General features: G+C 42.1%; 3 protein-coding genes across 7 annotated transcripts; all 3 read left to right on the forward strand.

Moving 5' to 3' along the window:
- The first annotated feature begins 82 nt into the window (after positions 1-82).
- Positions 83-3842, forward strand: LOC116850786. Of its 4 annotated transcripts, none has more exons than XM_032829455.1 (9): positions 83-371; positions 540-586; positions 1311-1514; positions 1592-1853; positions 1992-2114; positions 2244-2405; positions 2508-2687; positions 2769-2962; positions 3080-3842. In XM_032829455.1, the coding sequence occupies exons 2-9, from the start codon at positions 570-572 to the stop codon at positions 3279-3281; spliced, it is 1344 nt and encodes a 447-aa protein (XP_032685346.1). In that variant the 5' UTR covers positions 83-371; positions 540-569; the 3' UTR covers positions 3282-3842. The 4 variants fall into 4 exon arrangements, with proteins under 4 accessions (XP_032685346.1, XP_032685355.1, XP_032685337.1 ...); XM_032829446.1 differs by lacking the exons at positions 83-371; positions 540-586 and adding exons at positions 612-850; positions 961-1098; XM_032829464.1 differs by lacking the exon at positions 540-586 and having other exon boundaries at positions 89-371.
- Positions 3843-4878: 1036 nt separating this feature from the next.
- LOC116850817 (mitochondrial-processing peptidase subunit beta-like) lies at positions 4879-7277 on the forward strand (the record flags this gene model as incomplete). The annotated part of the gene is made up of 8 exons (XM_032829521.1): positions 4879-5157; positions 5365-5536; positions 5619-5775; positions 5914-6122; positions 6183-6329; positions 6424-6566; positions 6665-6868; positions 7017-7277. Coding segments are annotated over 8 exons (1452 nt in total), but the record flags the coding sequence as incomplete, so codon positions are not given.
- Positions 7278-7671: 394 nt separating this feature from the next.
- LOC116850726 lies at positions 7672-15548 on the forward strand. 2 transcript variants are annotated; one of them, XM_032829335.1, is made up of 2 exons: positions 7672-8398; positions 9435-15548. In XM_032829335.1, exon 2 carries the CDS (start codon positions 9463-9465, stop codon positions 15223-15225), a length of 5763 nt encoding a protein of 1920 aa, XP_032685226.1. In that variant the 5' UTR covers positions 7672-8398; positions 9435-9462; the 3' UTR covers positions 15226-15548. The 2 variants fall into 2 exon arrangements, with proteins under 2 accessions (XP_032685226.1, XP_032685235.1); XM_032829344.1 differs by lacking the exon at positions 7672-8398 and adding an exon at positions 8503-9270.
- The last annotated feature ends 6 nt before the right edge of the window (positions 15549-15554 follow it).

The following is a 15554-nucleotide window of genomic DNA, read 5'->3' on the forward strand; positions in this document are numbered from 1 at the left end:
ATTAATATGTCTGCTCTTCGATTATCAGGATATCTCGATTGATCCAGTCTCGTAGCATCGCTGGTCTCGGTAGATTCAGTCTATTGGTCCTTTTGAACAAAATACAGCAAGAAGCGATGTGGTATCCAATCAACCTCGCGCTCTCACGGAAAAACGGCAAGTCGATTGAAAACTGTACGGTTTCTCCCCACGTCTCATGTGCAGGAGCTTTATAAGCAGCGATATCCAGACGCGATATTCGATCCGGAAGTACCTAACTTCAGATGCGATGATATATACGGGACGAGTGTACAAAGTCAAAAGAATTGACTTTGACGGGGACGCTTTGTGCTAAACATAAATTTACGCATTGTTATCGAAGAAATAGTAAGGTAAGACTTGTAAAAATTCAAATACGACGCACGGAAATTCACTTGGCGAATGCATAATTTTGTGGTTATGTTTCCGCGTCAAATGCTACTCTTCATTTTCTCCATGATACCTCGTGTCAAACATTGGGTGAAATTCTTGCATGATTGTATCAAATTGTTTGTTTACAGTTGTGTTTACATAACAAGATCCTAGATCTGATGAAGAAAACATATCAGCAAGTTACAATTAATCACACACTTGATATTTGTTTACAACAATAAATCTACAAAATTTCACACATTTTTTTGATAATGATATCTTTTATTTACATGATAAAATATCATTCACCGCAAGTTCCTTTCTTTCAATATGAATACATAATTTACTATATGCAAATAAGACCAGTTGAATATGTACAAAAAACAGGTTAGCACAAAAATAATTTCTTCCTCATGCAGAAAACTGAAAAACCCAGAAGTTTCCATCATCTGTGCATATGGTTGGTAGAAATTTTCTCACTATCTCTAGATTTCAGGCAAAGAAAGTGATTATTCAGCAGTCAAAATTAGACTGTGCAGTGTGGTGAATAAAGTTTCCTTTGTGCTCCAGTGTCTCTTTTGTTCCAAGTAGTTTTGGTTGACTTCAGCTTCAGTTTTGGTTTATATCAGCTTCATATGCAAATATGCAAAAGGATTTGCAATTTCTTCATGATGAGGAATCCTCAATTCGTACAAGCATCTGTCATATGTAAATAATACTCTTTATTTAAAAAAAATCAGTATGCTTGGAAGACATCAAGTTGTAAACAAATGATCAAGTTTAAAATTATTGTTTAAACTTTTGATACAAATATTTTATTATGCTATTAGCGTTTTACTCAGAAACAAAAGAATTAAATGATAACATTCTTTGTATATCATAGATCCTTTAAAGATATTTGTTTTTCTTTTTATTTATAGGTGCAAGAGGAAATTAAAAATGAAGCGAAGTAAGTCCCTTTCTCCGGAACCATCCAGCAGTGCAGATACAAAACGTGTGAAGCTTGAAGAAGCTGCAGAAATAAATGATGTGACATCCTGTCCACATATTCTTGATTTTTCGGATGATGTTTTACTCAATATACTGAAATATTTGCCTCCACAAGATCTCTTGGCAGTCAGCTTGTGAGTTACATTTATACCGTATTATGCTTTTCATATTGCTTCTCTCACTCTGCAATTAATTTCTCTCAATTGTACAGATGTTGTCAGAGATTGATACAAGTAGCACAGGACAGAACTCTATGGAGAAAAGTTGATTTTCGATCAAAGCCTGTGCTTTTGGAAGATTTAAAACCATATATGAAGTTCCTCCAACCTATGACAACAAGTTTGGCGATGCGTGGTAATTTATTTTCTGGCAAAAATTCAGCTCTTACACAAAATTTCTTTAATAAAATAAGAACACGATGCAATCAGCTCAAAGAACTGATCATTGAAGAGTATCACATCGATGGAGATAAGGTATTGCATTTTATATAATCTTTTTTATGTTTATATTTTTAAAATATTTTAATTAGATACATTAATGTTCAATTTTAACATCTATATTTGTTTTTTAAGATAATACTTGTTTAATTTACTGTAACATAATTTTTACAGATTCAAATAACAGACTTTCCACCTACCATTGAAAAGCTTTCGTTAGAAGGTTGCAAAATGAATTACTTACAGAGTACTAAGTCCTATTTCTTTAAAATGGATCTTCACATGCCTAACTTGACGGTAAATTGATATTTACAATTATATATTTTTCATATATATATATATATATAGTAACAAATTCTTTTCTCTATTGCTACAATTTTTATATTAATTTTTATCATAGTATTAGATATATGATGTCATTTCCAGTGTTTAATTTTGAGCAATTGCCAATGGTTTACACCACATTCCCTACTGGTTATCAGCAAAATACCAAAACTTAAGGAACTCAGGTTGAACTCGTGCCACCGCCTGGGCGAATGTCTTGCGTATGCAAGTCTAGCGACTAGATTTGGATTTAAAACGTTAGAGGTAGAATGTCTTCCTATTCATATATGCAATAAATGTAATCGTATCAGTGTTATATTTGAGAGATGTCAGAAAAACACTTTAAGATGCCATTTATATTTCTAGATTTTAGATTTACGAGATACAGCACTTGGTGATAGCGAAGTCGGTTGTTTCAGCAGTACCAAAACTTTAACGCACTTGTATCTAGAATGTCCTTATACATTAAGAAATGAGGAATCACCCGAAATTATACAACAGCGACAGCGACAATTACCTATCTACCAAGATGACATTTTGGCACAGGTATTTACTAATTACAAGTATTACTGGTATTTTTTCTTGAATTTTTGATATACCTAACAATTTAAATGTGTTCTGACTTAGTTTGTAGTCGAAGATGAAACATCTTTCGAAAACTACAATCTCCAACGATGTTTGATATCAGACAGAGCAATCTGTGCGCTTGGAAGCGATACCTGTGACAGAAGAGTGATAAATAACTATCCGCACGGAATGGTAATATTAGAAGAAGATAGACGAATATTTAATAATCCAAATCTTAAAACATTAGTCGTTAGGTGAGTCAATTGAGTGCAAAAAATTTCAAGAATCTTCTTTTTTTCAAGAAATTTCAAAAACCTTCAAGGATCTTAATAAACAGAGGATAATAACATATCTAAATCTTTTCTTTTCAGAAATTATCCGCGCGTGACGAATTCGAGTCTCATTCATTTAGCTATAAATGCACCGAGCTTGGAGTACTTGGATGTAACTGGTACTTCCGTGACGAAGGCTGGCATTTATTGCTTTAAAGCGCGAAAAGCCAACGTTCAGGTTGTTTCGTCCTTCGATGAGAAAGAAAAAATAAGGAAAACAGTTGAGCAAATTAGAAATTAATGAGTATTTATTATTACTTTCATTAAAGTGCATATGTTTGCAAATAAGGTTTACCTGACCGACTTTATCGATTAAGGTTTATTAATTTTTATCTGTTATTAGTGTTTAAATTAATTTGGAAATTGCAAAATGATCTTGATTGACGAAATATATAATTTGAGCAGAAATGTAAAATTATTTGATAAAAAGAGAAAGAGAGCATTTGCTTTTTTACAAAATTTTTCTGGTGGAATCATTAAAATATATGGATAAGAACATGTTAATTGTGAAATATTAATATTTTAATTTTTGCACGTAATTTTACAATAAGTAAACCGTAAAATGTAGGATATTTAATATACTTATGTATGATATGAGTGTAAGTTTGTGTAAATATTATTATGTATATGCTAAATTTTGCGTCATTTTCACTTAAGTTTTTGCATTGTTATACAACATGCAGACATGGATTGTGTATATTATGTACTAGATTCTTGTGGACAGAAAGAAAAAAGAAAGAGAACAGAGATATTTATACATGATAACGTGTAACCAGTATTTAAATAATCTTTTTAAATGCAAGAAAGAGAGTAGTATATTAGATGAATTTTTACATCTGCATATTACATTATTGTTGGATGAAAATTCAATATGCAAGTCCATAATTTGAAATTTTCATAAGATTGTTTTAATCTATATTTTTGCAAGTATAACTTTATTATAAACATCTCTTTTGAGTATGAAATAATAACTCTGTACAGCTAGGAATAACAGCGAATACTGTCAATCTACTTCTTCCTTGATAATTAATTTTTATCAAAGGCAAAAATAAGCTTTATAATAAAATGTCTTCAAAAAGAAGTTGGTTAATACACATATAAGGAAAAAAATATAACATTTGGTCTGTTCTTTTCAGCTGCACTGCTGAACTGGTGCAATAAGTTAAAGTGAGACCTTTTCTCACTCTAACTTATTGCACCAGTTCAGCAGTGCAGCTGAAAAGAACAGACCAATTGTTTCTTTTAACACAAATAAAATTTACTGTACAGAATATTTCATGCTTTAAGGATTTCATGATATATGATCATTAACATATTGTTTACTAAAGTATACTGGAATGCATATAAAAAAGTTCAGTATACCCAAATATATACAAATTTTAGTGGTATTGTTTACTAATTCTATATTACTCTATTACATTAATTGTGGAAAAAACATTTATTCTGTAATATGTATATTTGCTTATACATTTAATTTTTTTATGTTACGTTTTTAAGTAACTATATCCTTATTTCGTTAGAAAGGAACAAACCTGCAATGTGTACACATGCTATTAAAAATACCCCATATACACAAAGTTACATGTTCAATTATTATTAATAACAATAAGAAACAACTGCACAACGAGCTAATCTATCTGTCAATTGTTAGTTTTACAGATATTTAACTGACGTGTGATATCTTTAATGGTTAATCTATTAAAAATGTTCGCCTTCAGAAATATCTGCATTGCACAAAAGCATGTTTCACGTATATATACTGTAAGAATAGAAGTTAAATATTTTATTTAAGGCTCTGATACGCGCGAGATTTTTTAAGAAAATACTTAAATTGACTTATATTCAAGGGAGAAGGATCATTTCTGTATAAATGCATCAATCATGGAATTCGCAATTACTACCGTCATTTCACAGAGAAATGCAAAACTTCTAATATATTTTTTGAAATACCCGAGAGCAAATTAGAATACTGCGATATAAACGATAACATGCGTTTAATTGTCGAATATAAAGAATCATTTGTCACAACCATTGGATGTTATCTACCAGCAGGTGCAATGTTTGAAAAACCTGAGGAACGTGGTAGTGCATTATTTTTGGAGCATGTATTATTCCAAGTAAAATATTCACTTACAAAAAATTTCATATTTGTAAGAATAATAATGCAAAAATCTTATACGTAATCGTACATGAAAAAATATAGTCTGTGTATACACATATAATTTTACTTATTTTTAAATTATATTAAAAAATATATATAGAAAAAAAATGTGAAAGAAAAATTATACAAGGATTTTTTATTACTAAATAAATTATAATAATAGCAAACAACTCAAAGAAATAAACAGCAAATTGAAGAAGAATTACAGGGAATCGGTGGAACAGTAACAGCAAATGCGATGCGAGATATGTTTGTATTTTATGGAACAGCACCTTCTTGTAATGCTAGCAAACTTGCAGAGCTATTTGTTGATGTTGCTATGAATGGTGTTATATGTATGTTATTATTTAAATGAAATTTATCTTGTTATATTATTTATTTCTTGCAAGATAAAATACAAGAAAACTGTTGTTTCAGGTGATAGTGACGTTAAATTAGCAAAATGTAGAATACTTAAGGAGCTCTCTAAAATAGGATCCAATCCAGAGCAAGTTGTAATGGATTATCTTCCAAATATTGCATATCAGGATACTATGCTCTCTACAAGTGTGTTTCCTGAGAGTCATATAATCAAGTAATCATGAAATATCTGTCATTAATTATAAATTTATGCTTATATATCTATTATTACTAATTATCATATATTATTATGTACAATATGTAAATCTCCTGGTTTAAGAACGTCACTAATTTCTATTTCTGATGTGTGCAGAGACTTTGAAGCAAAATATTTGATCAACTTTAGAAATTGTATGTTCAACCCATATTTTATGACTATGATCAGTTCTGGTGCAATTACTTTGAATGAATTACAAGAAATTATGTGTAAATACATTACTGAAAGCATACAGAAGTTAGAAACTTCTGCATGTAGTCGCAAACTAAAACCATCTTCAAACTTAAAGCAATTACGTTTTTCAGGTAAAAATATAATCTAATTAATAGATTATGTTATATATTATATGGCGCGCGCGTTAACAGGTGCTGAATTACGATTCAGAGATGATGATGACGAAGAATTAGGATATGTAGCTATAGGATTTGAAGGACCAACTTTTTCTGAACCTGAAAATCGCTATGCTTTTGAAGTAGCTAAAGAAATAATAGGCTCATGGGATATGACACATGGTAATTGAGATAAGTTATAATTATTTTACATTATTAATAAATAGAAAAGTGATATAAATGCTAGTACAATCCTTTTGCTTTAATTTGATTGCAGGTGGAGCAAATCATAATGCCCCATATCTTGCACACAGTGCATTCAATACGAACATGTGCCATTCATATAAATCATTTATCTTAGACTATGCATGCAATAGTATATGGGGTTGTTACTTTGTTTGCGATAAGCTAAAACTTGATGTATGTAATCATGATACATATACCTGATATAACTGAATTATCTTTATACAATTAGAATGGAAGAGAGAGTTATAATAATATATAAAATATTAATATAGGACATGGTTTCCATGTTGCTGCACGAATGGAGAAGACTGAACACGACAATCACCGACATGGAAGTACAACGAGCTGTAAACAAATGCATATTTCACGAACTAATGAAACTGAATGATCCAGTGAATCGTTTCCTCGATATATTCAATTGTCTCTACTTACGTGATTGTTACGAGCCCATGAGTGACAGACTTGCGAGATACAACGTAAGCTGATGGAATGTAACTAATGCACACAAGTCATAATAATTTTCTATTTAACATTCTTTGGGAGTATATACGTATATATGACGCAACAATTAACAAAATATATATTGCTCTCAAAGAATTAAATTATAACTCTTATCATTTCTAGGAGATTACAGCGAATACGATACGGAAAGTTGCTAATAAATACATATATGATCAGTCTCCTGCAGTCGTAGCACTTGGACGCATTGAAAATTTAACGGATTATTGTGCTATACAACGTGGCACGTACTCTTTTTGTTATTAACACATTTTGTCTAACACTTCTTTGATAAACGAGATTATTTTCTTGATAATGTAGGTGCATCGTTACAAATGATGATAATCTATCAAGAGAGAAAACTCTGTAATAAAAACTAAAAAATAAAGCGGCATTTCTAAATAGGAACCCCTCGAATAATGCTTCTCTACGAACAAAAATGTTGCTACATAGGACGATCTTCTATCTTTACAAAGCGACCTTTCCTATTGGATATCGAGAGCGTTTCCCAACTTATCGGAAACAAAAAATGTTGCAACTACGTTACTATTCGCGAATGTAGGATTTATCACTGAAATTTCTAGTGACAATCACAGTCATAGTATACAAATTACCTAGAATAAGATCCGTTTGGACTGCAAACGCTTTAGATCGCGCAGAAGAAAATTGTGGTTGGTCTAAATGACGCTTCGAAGCGTTCGCGATGTCAAATGGATCCTACTCCTAAACACAAGGCGTCCAGCGCCGAAATTACCTAGTATCGAAAGTACGAAACCGTTTACAACATCGACACGTCTCGAATCACCTTTATCAAGAGTCTCGTTGATCCGAGGGTCGCGGTTCGGCGCTCACGGACGGAAAGATTGCCGGCAATTTTTTTCTCCGTCGTTTCGCCGGCTGTCGATGAAAGTTATCGTTGGAGTCGCGGCGCGACAGCTAGAGGAAGAGAGTGACAAGACGGACATCAGGCTGGACGTGCGCGAATGCGTCCGCGAGAGATGCCGTCGTCGCATTGTCGCTCGAGGCTTCACGCGACGGCTCTGAGCAGACGAGAAACGGCGAGACGCTTGCATTCGCACTCGTGCCCGCTCCGTCGACGTCGCCCGTGTGCTCCCGCGTTGAATCCACCGCCGCGACAACAACGGCAACAACAACAACAACGACCTCGTGATCGTGACCGTGCGACAAAACCGCCACCGGATCCCGCGTTCACCGTGGCCGCCGCAGTGGACTTGGGTTTCGCGGACTAACCTAGCCACGGCTCTCTCTCTCCCAGGGTGAGCCGCGGCACAGTCGCTATGACAAAAGGTGGCATCACTGGGGACGTGTTGGAAGCACAGACGATGCAGCGCTCATTGATATGACGCCATTTTACTAACCTTTCCCGTGCAGCACGCACCGCGACCAGATCCGCTCGAAGGCGCCGAAATACTCTGCGTTCACGTATCGTTACAGTGCATGCGGCTGATCGCGCCGCGACACGTGTGAGGCTTCACGTCCTGCGAAAAGTAAGTGCCCGTGATAACGTCCACAGGCCGGAGACTCGAGCAGAGTTCTCGCGCGGAACGCGCTCTCCTCGAGTCATCCTTGCGCGCGACGAATGCTTCCGCCGTCCGTAGTCTGAGCACGCTCTCGCCATTGTCACATTGTTCGCGCGTTTCCACGATCTTCCTCCGAAACTCCGTCGTCGAGCTACGCTGCGAGGAGCTCGTTACCGAGTGTGATCGTTTCGGGAAAGTGTGGTTCGCCGTGTGAACATCGAACGGCTCGTCGTCGCGCATCAGCCTCGGGGTTCTCGTCCGTATGCCTTTGTCGTCGTCTGCCGTTGCGTCCCGCGTTTCGTCACATCGTGAAACTGCGGAACTGCGGTCGGCTTTGGATTCTTTCGGACGTAACAAGTGGCCGTGAGTTTGAGCTCTTTTTCACGCGAGTGAGGATTCCGAGAATAGAGCCGCGACGAGAGGACTCACCGCCACGGCGGGCCATCTACGCATCGTGTGCGCCCGCTTCGACGTAATCGCATTTGCGAAATCAACGGTCTCGGTATCAGTGTTTACAACGTGCGATTTTTAACGTGATTGCGTACCAGTGATATTTTTGTCCCTATTGAAATGTTGTTTTTCACAATATTCTAGAAAATTTCGACGGTTTCGAATTTCACATAACATTATTTGTAGCTAACTAAATTGTTCTCTGTAATTGGTTAGCATTTGTCGTGCGCGCATTTTCGTATTCAGATATAAAATTATAATTGAGTGCTTTCCATTTAGTACTACAATCATATCATTTTGTTTTTATTCTATATTTAGGGAGAAATAAAGATGAGATGATACTCATATCACTAAATGGAAAGCATTCATTAATAAGTGTTTATACATGAGTAAGTGTTATTACATGAGTAAATTCTTTTTGTAACATATATATATATATATATATATGTATATATATATATATATATATATATATATGTGTGTGTGTGTATATCATATATGCATATCATATATGAGTATCTGGTATGTGAATAACTTATATCTTGTATTTCAGGTAACTAGCTGCTACAGTCTGTACTATTATGGAAGATGAGGATGGGGAAAGCAGAAGCACAGATGTGTGGCCTATGGGGGAGCGAGTCCTCCACGATCCTGCATTGGGCAATTCGCTGAAACATTCCAATGACGAAGAGGCATATATTGATGTGATCACAGATGACAAGCAGTTGCAGAAGCAATACAATCCAATTGTAACAAAAGACTTACCGGCCAGAGAAACCGTTGCAGGGCCAAGACTCACATTCAAAGGTTTCAAGAAACGCATCTTAGCTGAGGCACAGGAACGTCACAGCGCCGCGCTGAGGAACAGCGCGCTGGAACAGCAGCAATTGACGCGTTCTAATGCGTCAACGAAGAGCGGCGGTAAGGAGAGGCGGGCAGAGGGGAAGCATAAGATAACGGAGTACCTGGGTCTTCAGCCGTCGTCCAGGCACAAGTGCTCCAAGTGCCACGGCTGGCTGAACTGCGGTCCTAATTCGAAGCAGAATCTCTGCGTGTGTAATCCCAGCATGACGCCGATGCCCAGCACCTCGGAGTCGGCGTCGTTGCCACACGCTTCCAGCAACTTCAAAATCACGCGAAAGGTGTACTTGTGCGCGGCGTGTGGTACCTACTTCGAGAACTGGAATCTGTTTTTACACATGAGGGACATACATAAGCGTCACATATGTCTCTTCTGCCTGGGTATGTTCGGCCAGGCGGAGAGGCTGCTGCACCATTTGTCGAAGAAGCACAACGTTCCGGATCTGGAGTTCGGTTCGGAGGATGAGTTCTACAGCGTCTTCAAGGGTTCGTGTTACTTGGTGTGCTGCGGCTGCGAGAGGATTTTCTCGGAGACTGACAATTTCTTTGATCACCTTTGTTCACCGACATTTAAGCAAGATGCGACCGCCGGCATGTCGGTGTGCACGCTGTGCAGGCAGACCGGCACGCACGCGAGCACTTGTAATTTCGCGTTGTCATCGGACACAGACAGAGAGTCGTATACTTCCACTACACCGGTGCCGGTCGCCGCTGATTCGACGCACGTGGACGACTCGTCGGCGACGGCTGTGCCATCACCGGAGAAAATCGTGAATCTCGGAGGCAAAGGACTGCCGAGAAAAATGGTGAAGAACAACAGAAGCAAGCACGGGCCGGAAGTTACCCAGAATTTACAGCAACCCAGGTCGAACTCATTAGCAAGAAAGCTCGGCGCGAGAGGCAGATGCAACAAGAATCAACTGCATTTTGAATCACCTGACGCTCCAAAAGAGCTCGTAAACAATTTATCCAGAGACACGGTCTCCGAGACAATAATGGAGGTATCCAGGTACACGGGTGACTCGTCCGACGAGAACGACGAGAACGACGAGCAGGCGATGAATAAAGACGTTAGTAAGGACAAAGGATTGGAGGAGAAGTCGCCGGCGCACAATCATCAGCTCGATTGCAACGAGCCTTACGACAGCGTGACGGAGACCATCATGGAAGTGTCCCGCTATACGAGCGACACCGAGGAAGACGATGTTACCGAGAAGATGGATCCTCCAACGTGTATCCCAGATATGCATTCGTTACACGCGACTGAGAAAACGATCAACGAGGAGATGGACATTAGCGACAAAAGCGACATCGATCCGATAAATCAGTCGGGCAGTCCGAGAGCGCCCAGTCCGACACGGTGTGAATTCGAAGAGACCGTGACGGCGGATAAAAAGGCGAACGCTACTCCGTATGAGCTCGGGACGGAGTCCGAATTTCAGCCGTACGATAGCCCGCAAAACCCACAAAGTCGTAGTCCCGTTAATCGATCGTTATTCAGTCCTCGACACGAGTCACACATGTCGGACTCGCAGCCTAAAGAAAGTTTAGACGATTTTCGCAAGGAGGAAGGAGAAGAAATAGAGAGGCCCATGGCGACGAACGCCGGTGAATCTCAGCTGTCAGTGTCGTTCAACGCCGTCCCTTCTTCTGACAGGAGTCTGGTTATTAAAATATGCACCAACAGGAACTCGCAATTCAGTGTCACTAGCGCCGCTGCTGTGGGTCGAGGCTCCGAGGAGAACAATAATGCAGAAGGCTCCACTACATCAAAGGAAAAACTCGCAAACGGCTCGGACAGGCAGAAGGACATCGTTGGCGATGATCAAGCGAACGATCTGGACGACAGCGATTCCGACAGCGATAAATTAGCGGTAGTAGACAGCAATCCGGAAGAGGACGAGGCGGAGGACGGCGAGGAAGGAGAAGAGGCCGAAGAGGTCGAAGAGGCCGAAGAGGCCGAAGAAATCGAGGAAACCGAAGACAAACGCAACGATACGATACGAATCGAGAGCGAAGAACACGGAGGAGGAATCGGTACCGGGACATTCGACGTGGTGGAGACTGACGTGCTGAGCGGTGACGCGACAGAGAAGCTCGACAATAACAGAACAGAAGAGACGGCAGACGGTGCACAGAAAACGACGAATGATCACGAGGCGAAGGACCACTTGAGCAGCGACGATGGCATCACGTTAGCCGGAGAGGACGCACTCTGCATGGACCTGAATGTCGAAGGTACTCTCGATAGCATAGAGTTGGACGAGCTACTGAAGCGCTGCATAGAAGCGGCTAGTCCGATCTGTGTATACTGCAACCACGCGCGGTGTATAGCCGTGAACGGCAAGCAGCTGGGTTTGCATATGTTGGCGGAGCACAAGTTTCAGCCGCAGCATCCCGCGATAATCATTCACGCGGAGCAGTTCACCACGCGGGTGAAGCGATCCTTGGACGAGCTTGAACCACGTTATTTCAACCTGAACACGTACGACAGCGAAAAGGGCACGTACAATGTACCGCAGGTGAGGATGTACGAGTGTTTTCATTGTAGATTTCATTCGGCAGTTCACAAGGAGCTCTATCTGCACAACCGGAAGATGCATCAGAAGACCATCTTGATCTGCATCATGTGCAAGTCAACTTTCTACAGTTACAGCGAGCTGCTGTGTCATCTATGTCCAGGTGTTTACTCACCCAACATGAATCTCCGTTATCGATGCTGTTTGTGTTCAGTGAACAGTCTGCCGTCGTCGTTCCGGCTGATGGTGCACTTACGTAAGCAGCATCACGCTTGCGACGTCTGCCTGGAGTCCACCGGCAATCAACAGCGTCTCTCGAACCATGTGTGGAAGCACAAACTCCATCACCTGTGCTACCGTTGCGGCATCGCGTACCGCAATAAGCCGGACATCACGAAGCACTTGTTCTGGAAGCACGGCACCGAGAGTGTTCTCTGCAGGAAGTGTGTGCAGAAGAAGTGGCCTCATATCTACCACTTCTGCATACCGCCTGCAGAGTTCAAGTGCGACGAGTGCGAGTGCAAGTTCAAGCGAGCGGTCGCCCTCAAGGTGCACAAGAGGCTACACTCCACGAATCTACCGTACGGCTGTGACGAGTGCGCGGAGCGTTTTATATCGCGCAAGCTCTTGGCCAAGCACCAAGCGAGTCACAGGGAACCAGAGCCGGAGGACGTCGACGTGAACGTTATAGACATGGATGATCATCTGCCGACAGACGGATTGGACGAAAAATCGGACAAAGAAAAAGCTCAACGGACGGGAACAACGGTAAACGAAGGTGTCGCCGCAGGAACCGCGGTGGAGAACGTGAAAGAGGCTGTGAAGAGGGTGGTAGACGTTTACGACTTACCACCACTCAATCTGTCATCCGAGAGTGACACGGACAACGATGAAGAAAAGGTTGCCACCGCCGAGAAATCGACCGAGAAGGAGAAAGTCGCGACGGAGGATGCGAAGACTGAGAAGAGCGGGGGGGAAACTATCGAAGAGGAGGCCACCGACGACAACGCTGCACTGGTCAACGACATCGTCGACGTGGAGCGGAACGAGGAGGAGAAGAAGCAAGAGGCGCGCATCATGGATGGTATATGGGACAATTTCAAGACGTACGCCGCGAGTCTAGAGATGAAAGAGTCCGGCCAGAGCTTCACGTTGAAAGAGAGTCCGCCCGAAGCCGATCCGGCGTACCTCAGGAGTATCGTTTTAGCTGACCACGACTACTGCGTCGTGTGGTCCGAAAATGGAGATCAAGCGGTGACTTCCAAAGAGGACGACGCAAAGGAGGAGCAGGATGAGTCCCGCAGGAGCCCATCGCCTAGCGGCAGTCCGAGTCACAACGCCAGTTGCGAGAGCGACGCGACCAAACGCGCCAAGCTGAAGACTCCCAAGAAAAAGAAGCGCAGCGGCAGCACGTCGTCCAGCGACTCGTCGAGCGACACGGACTCCAGCAGTTGTTCTTGTGGCACCAACTGCAGCTGTAGTAGCTCCTCGTCCGGCAGCTCGTCCAGTTCCAGCAGTAGTTCCGACTCCGACAGTTCGACGTCCGAGAGTTCACCCAGAAAGCAGTCCAGTCGGCGTGAACGCAGCAAAAAGGAGAAGGAGAGCACGAGGGAGAATAAGTCAGAGTCCGTCGAACCAGAGAACAAGGAAGAGGTTGCAATAGAGAACGGGGTCATAACGGTGGACGACGAAATGATAACAAACGAGCCGGTGTTACCGTTAATGCGGGAATCCGATCTAGAGACCGACGAGACCGTCACGGACGAGGACTTCTATGATGAACATCCGCAGCTACTCGCCAATACGTTACTGGCGGAGAAACGTAATCAATTGCTGCTATTGGCCACTGTCTCGACGTCAGTGGAACAACGGTCAACATTACTGAACAACGGAGTTCCAGAGGTGGCAGCTGAGACTACGACGTTAACCAAACCTCTTACGACCGTCGAAGATCGGCCACAGCAAAAGAAGAAAGCTAAGACGAAGAAACGACGGAAGGGCGAGAGAGGCAATAAACGCAACGCCACCGCCGCAGCCACCGCTACGAACACTGTGGAGTCGATCAAGCTTAACATTCCTAGAACGTACTACCAGAAGACCTCAGGCTTCGCTGCGTCGTCGCCCGCGGTAATGTCTTTGAATCCGAGCAGGTCCTCTACGCCAAATCTACCAGTGTGCAACGATCTTCACGGTGTCGCCAGTAGCGGCATGAACATTAACACGATGGAGATGTTGCAGACGCCAGCGGCTGGCACCATCACGATACCAATGAATTCGAATCAGAACGTGGGCAGCGGTTCGGAGGCGGAGAAGAGGTCCTCCAAGAGGAAACGTGTGCCGAAACGCTTCTACGGCGACTCGAGCGACGACGAGCCGCAAGAGAAGCAGCAAGCGACACACAAATGGGGACGGAAGACCGTCGAGACTATCATCCCGACTTTCGCGCCGCCGCCGCCGCCGATGCCAATGCCCGCACCGTTTCCGATGACGACTTCTATGCCAATGACGAATCCAAAATTCATGCCACCTTCGAGACTATCGTTTAGCGCTAAGATCACACAGCAAACGTACAGGTCTGGTCAGGTGGAAAGTCAGCAGCAAGCGTTACCGGTCACTTTGGCGTCTGCCACCGAGTCCGAGGGCGCCGCGGAGACTAGCAGTGAGAGCAGCGAGTCCGAGACGGAGGTGGACGACACGGTGAGCCAAAGGAGAGCCTACAACGATCTGCCGCCGGCTAACGAGACAACGCCGGCTGCTGAACGACCGGCCAAGATTTACTGTTATTGCCAGTGTCCATATGACGAAGTATCGGAGATGATAGCCTGCGATGGTGAGGACTGCCGTATCGAGTGGTTCCACTTTGAGTGTGTCGGTATAATGGTGCCACCCAAGGGCAAATGGTATTGCCCGGACTGTCGGAGGAAGCACAATATCACGCAGAACAATGACGAGTACTGCGATTGATAGTTTCGTTGGGCGCGAGCGAACGCCCACGCGAGTCGACGATCGCGGCGTCGGCGATGGTGTTGTTATTGGTGGTGGTGGTGGAGGTGGTGTTGGTGGTAGTGGTCGTGATCTTGGACCCATCCACCAGCCGCTCTGTGTTACCAAATTCGACCGATCGGAGTTGCTTTTTTAGGCATATTGCTAGCGAGTTGTTTCCCTTCTCAGTTTTTTCTTTCTTTTTCTGGTGAAGAGAGACGCTATACCGTTCCACCGTTGATATTTTTCTTAAGTCTGTCATGCGAGAGAGAACGAGAGAGAGAGAGAGAGAGAGAGAGAGAGAGAGAGAG

This window comes from Odontomachus brunneus, unplaced genomic scaffold, assembly GCF_010583005.1.
Source record: "Odontomachus brunneus isolate Ranch 3 - 2012 unplaced genomic scaffold, Obru_v1 Obru_scaffold_006, whole genome shotgun sequence".
In the NCBI taxonomy this organism is placed as follows: Eukaryota; Metazoa; Arthropoda; class Insecta; order Hymenoptera; family Formicidae; genus Odontomachus; species Odontomachus brunneus.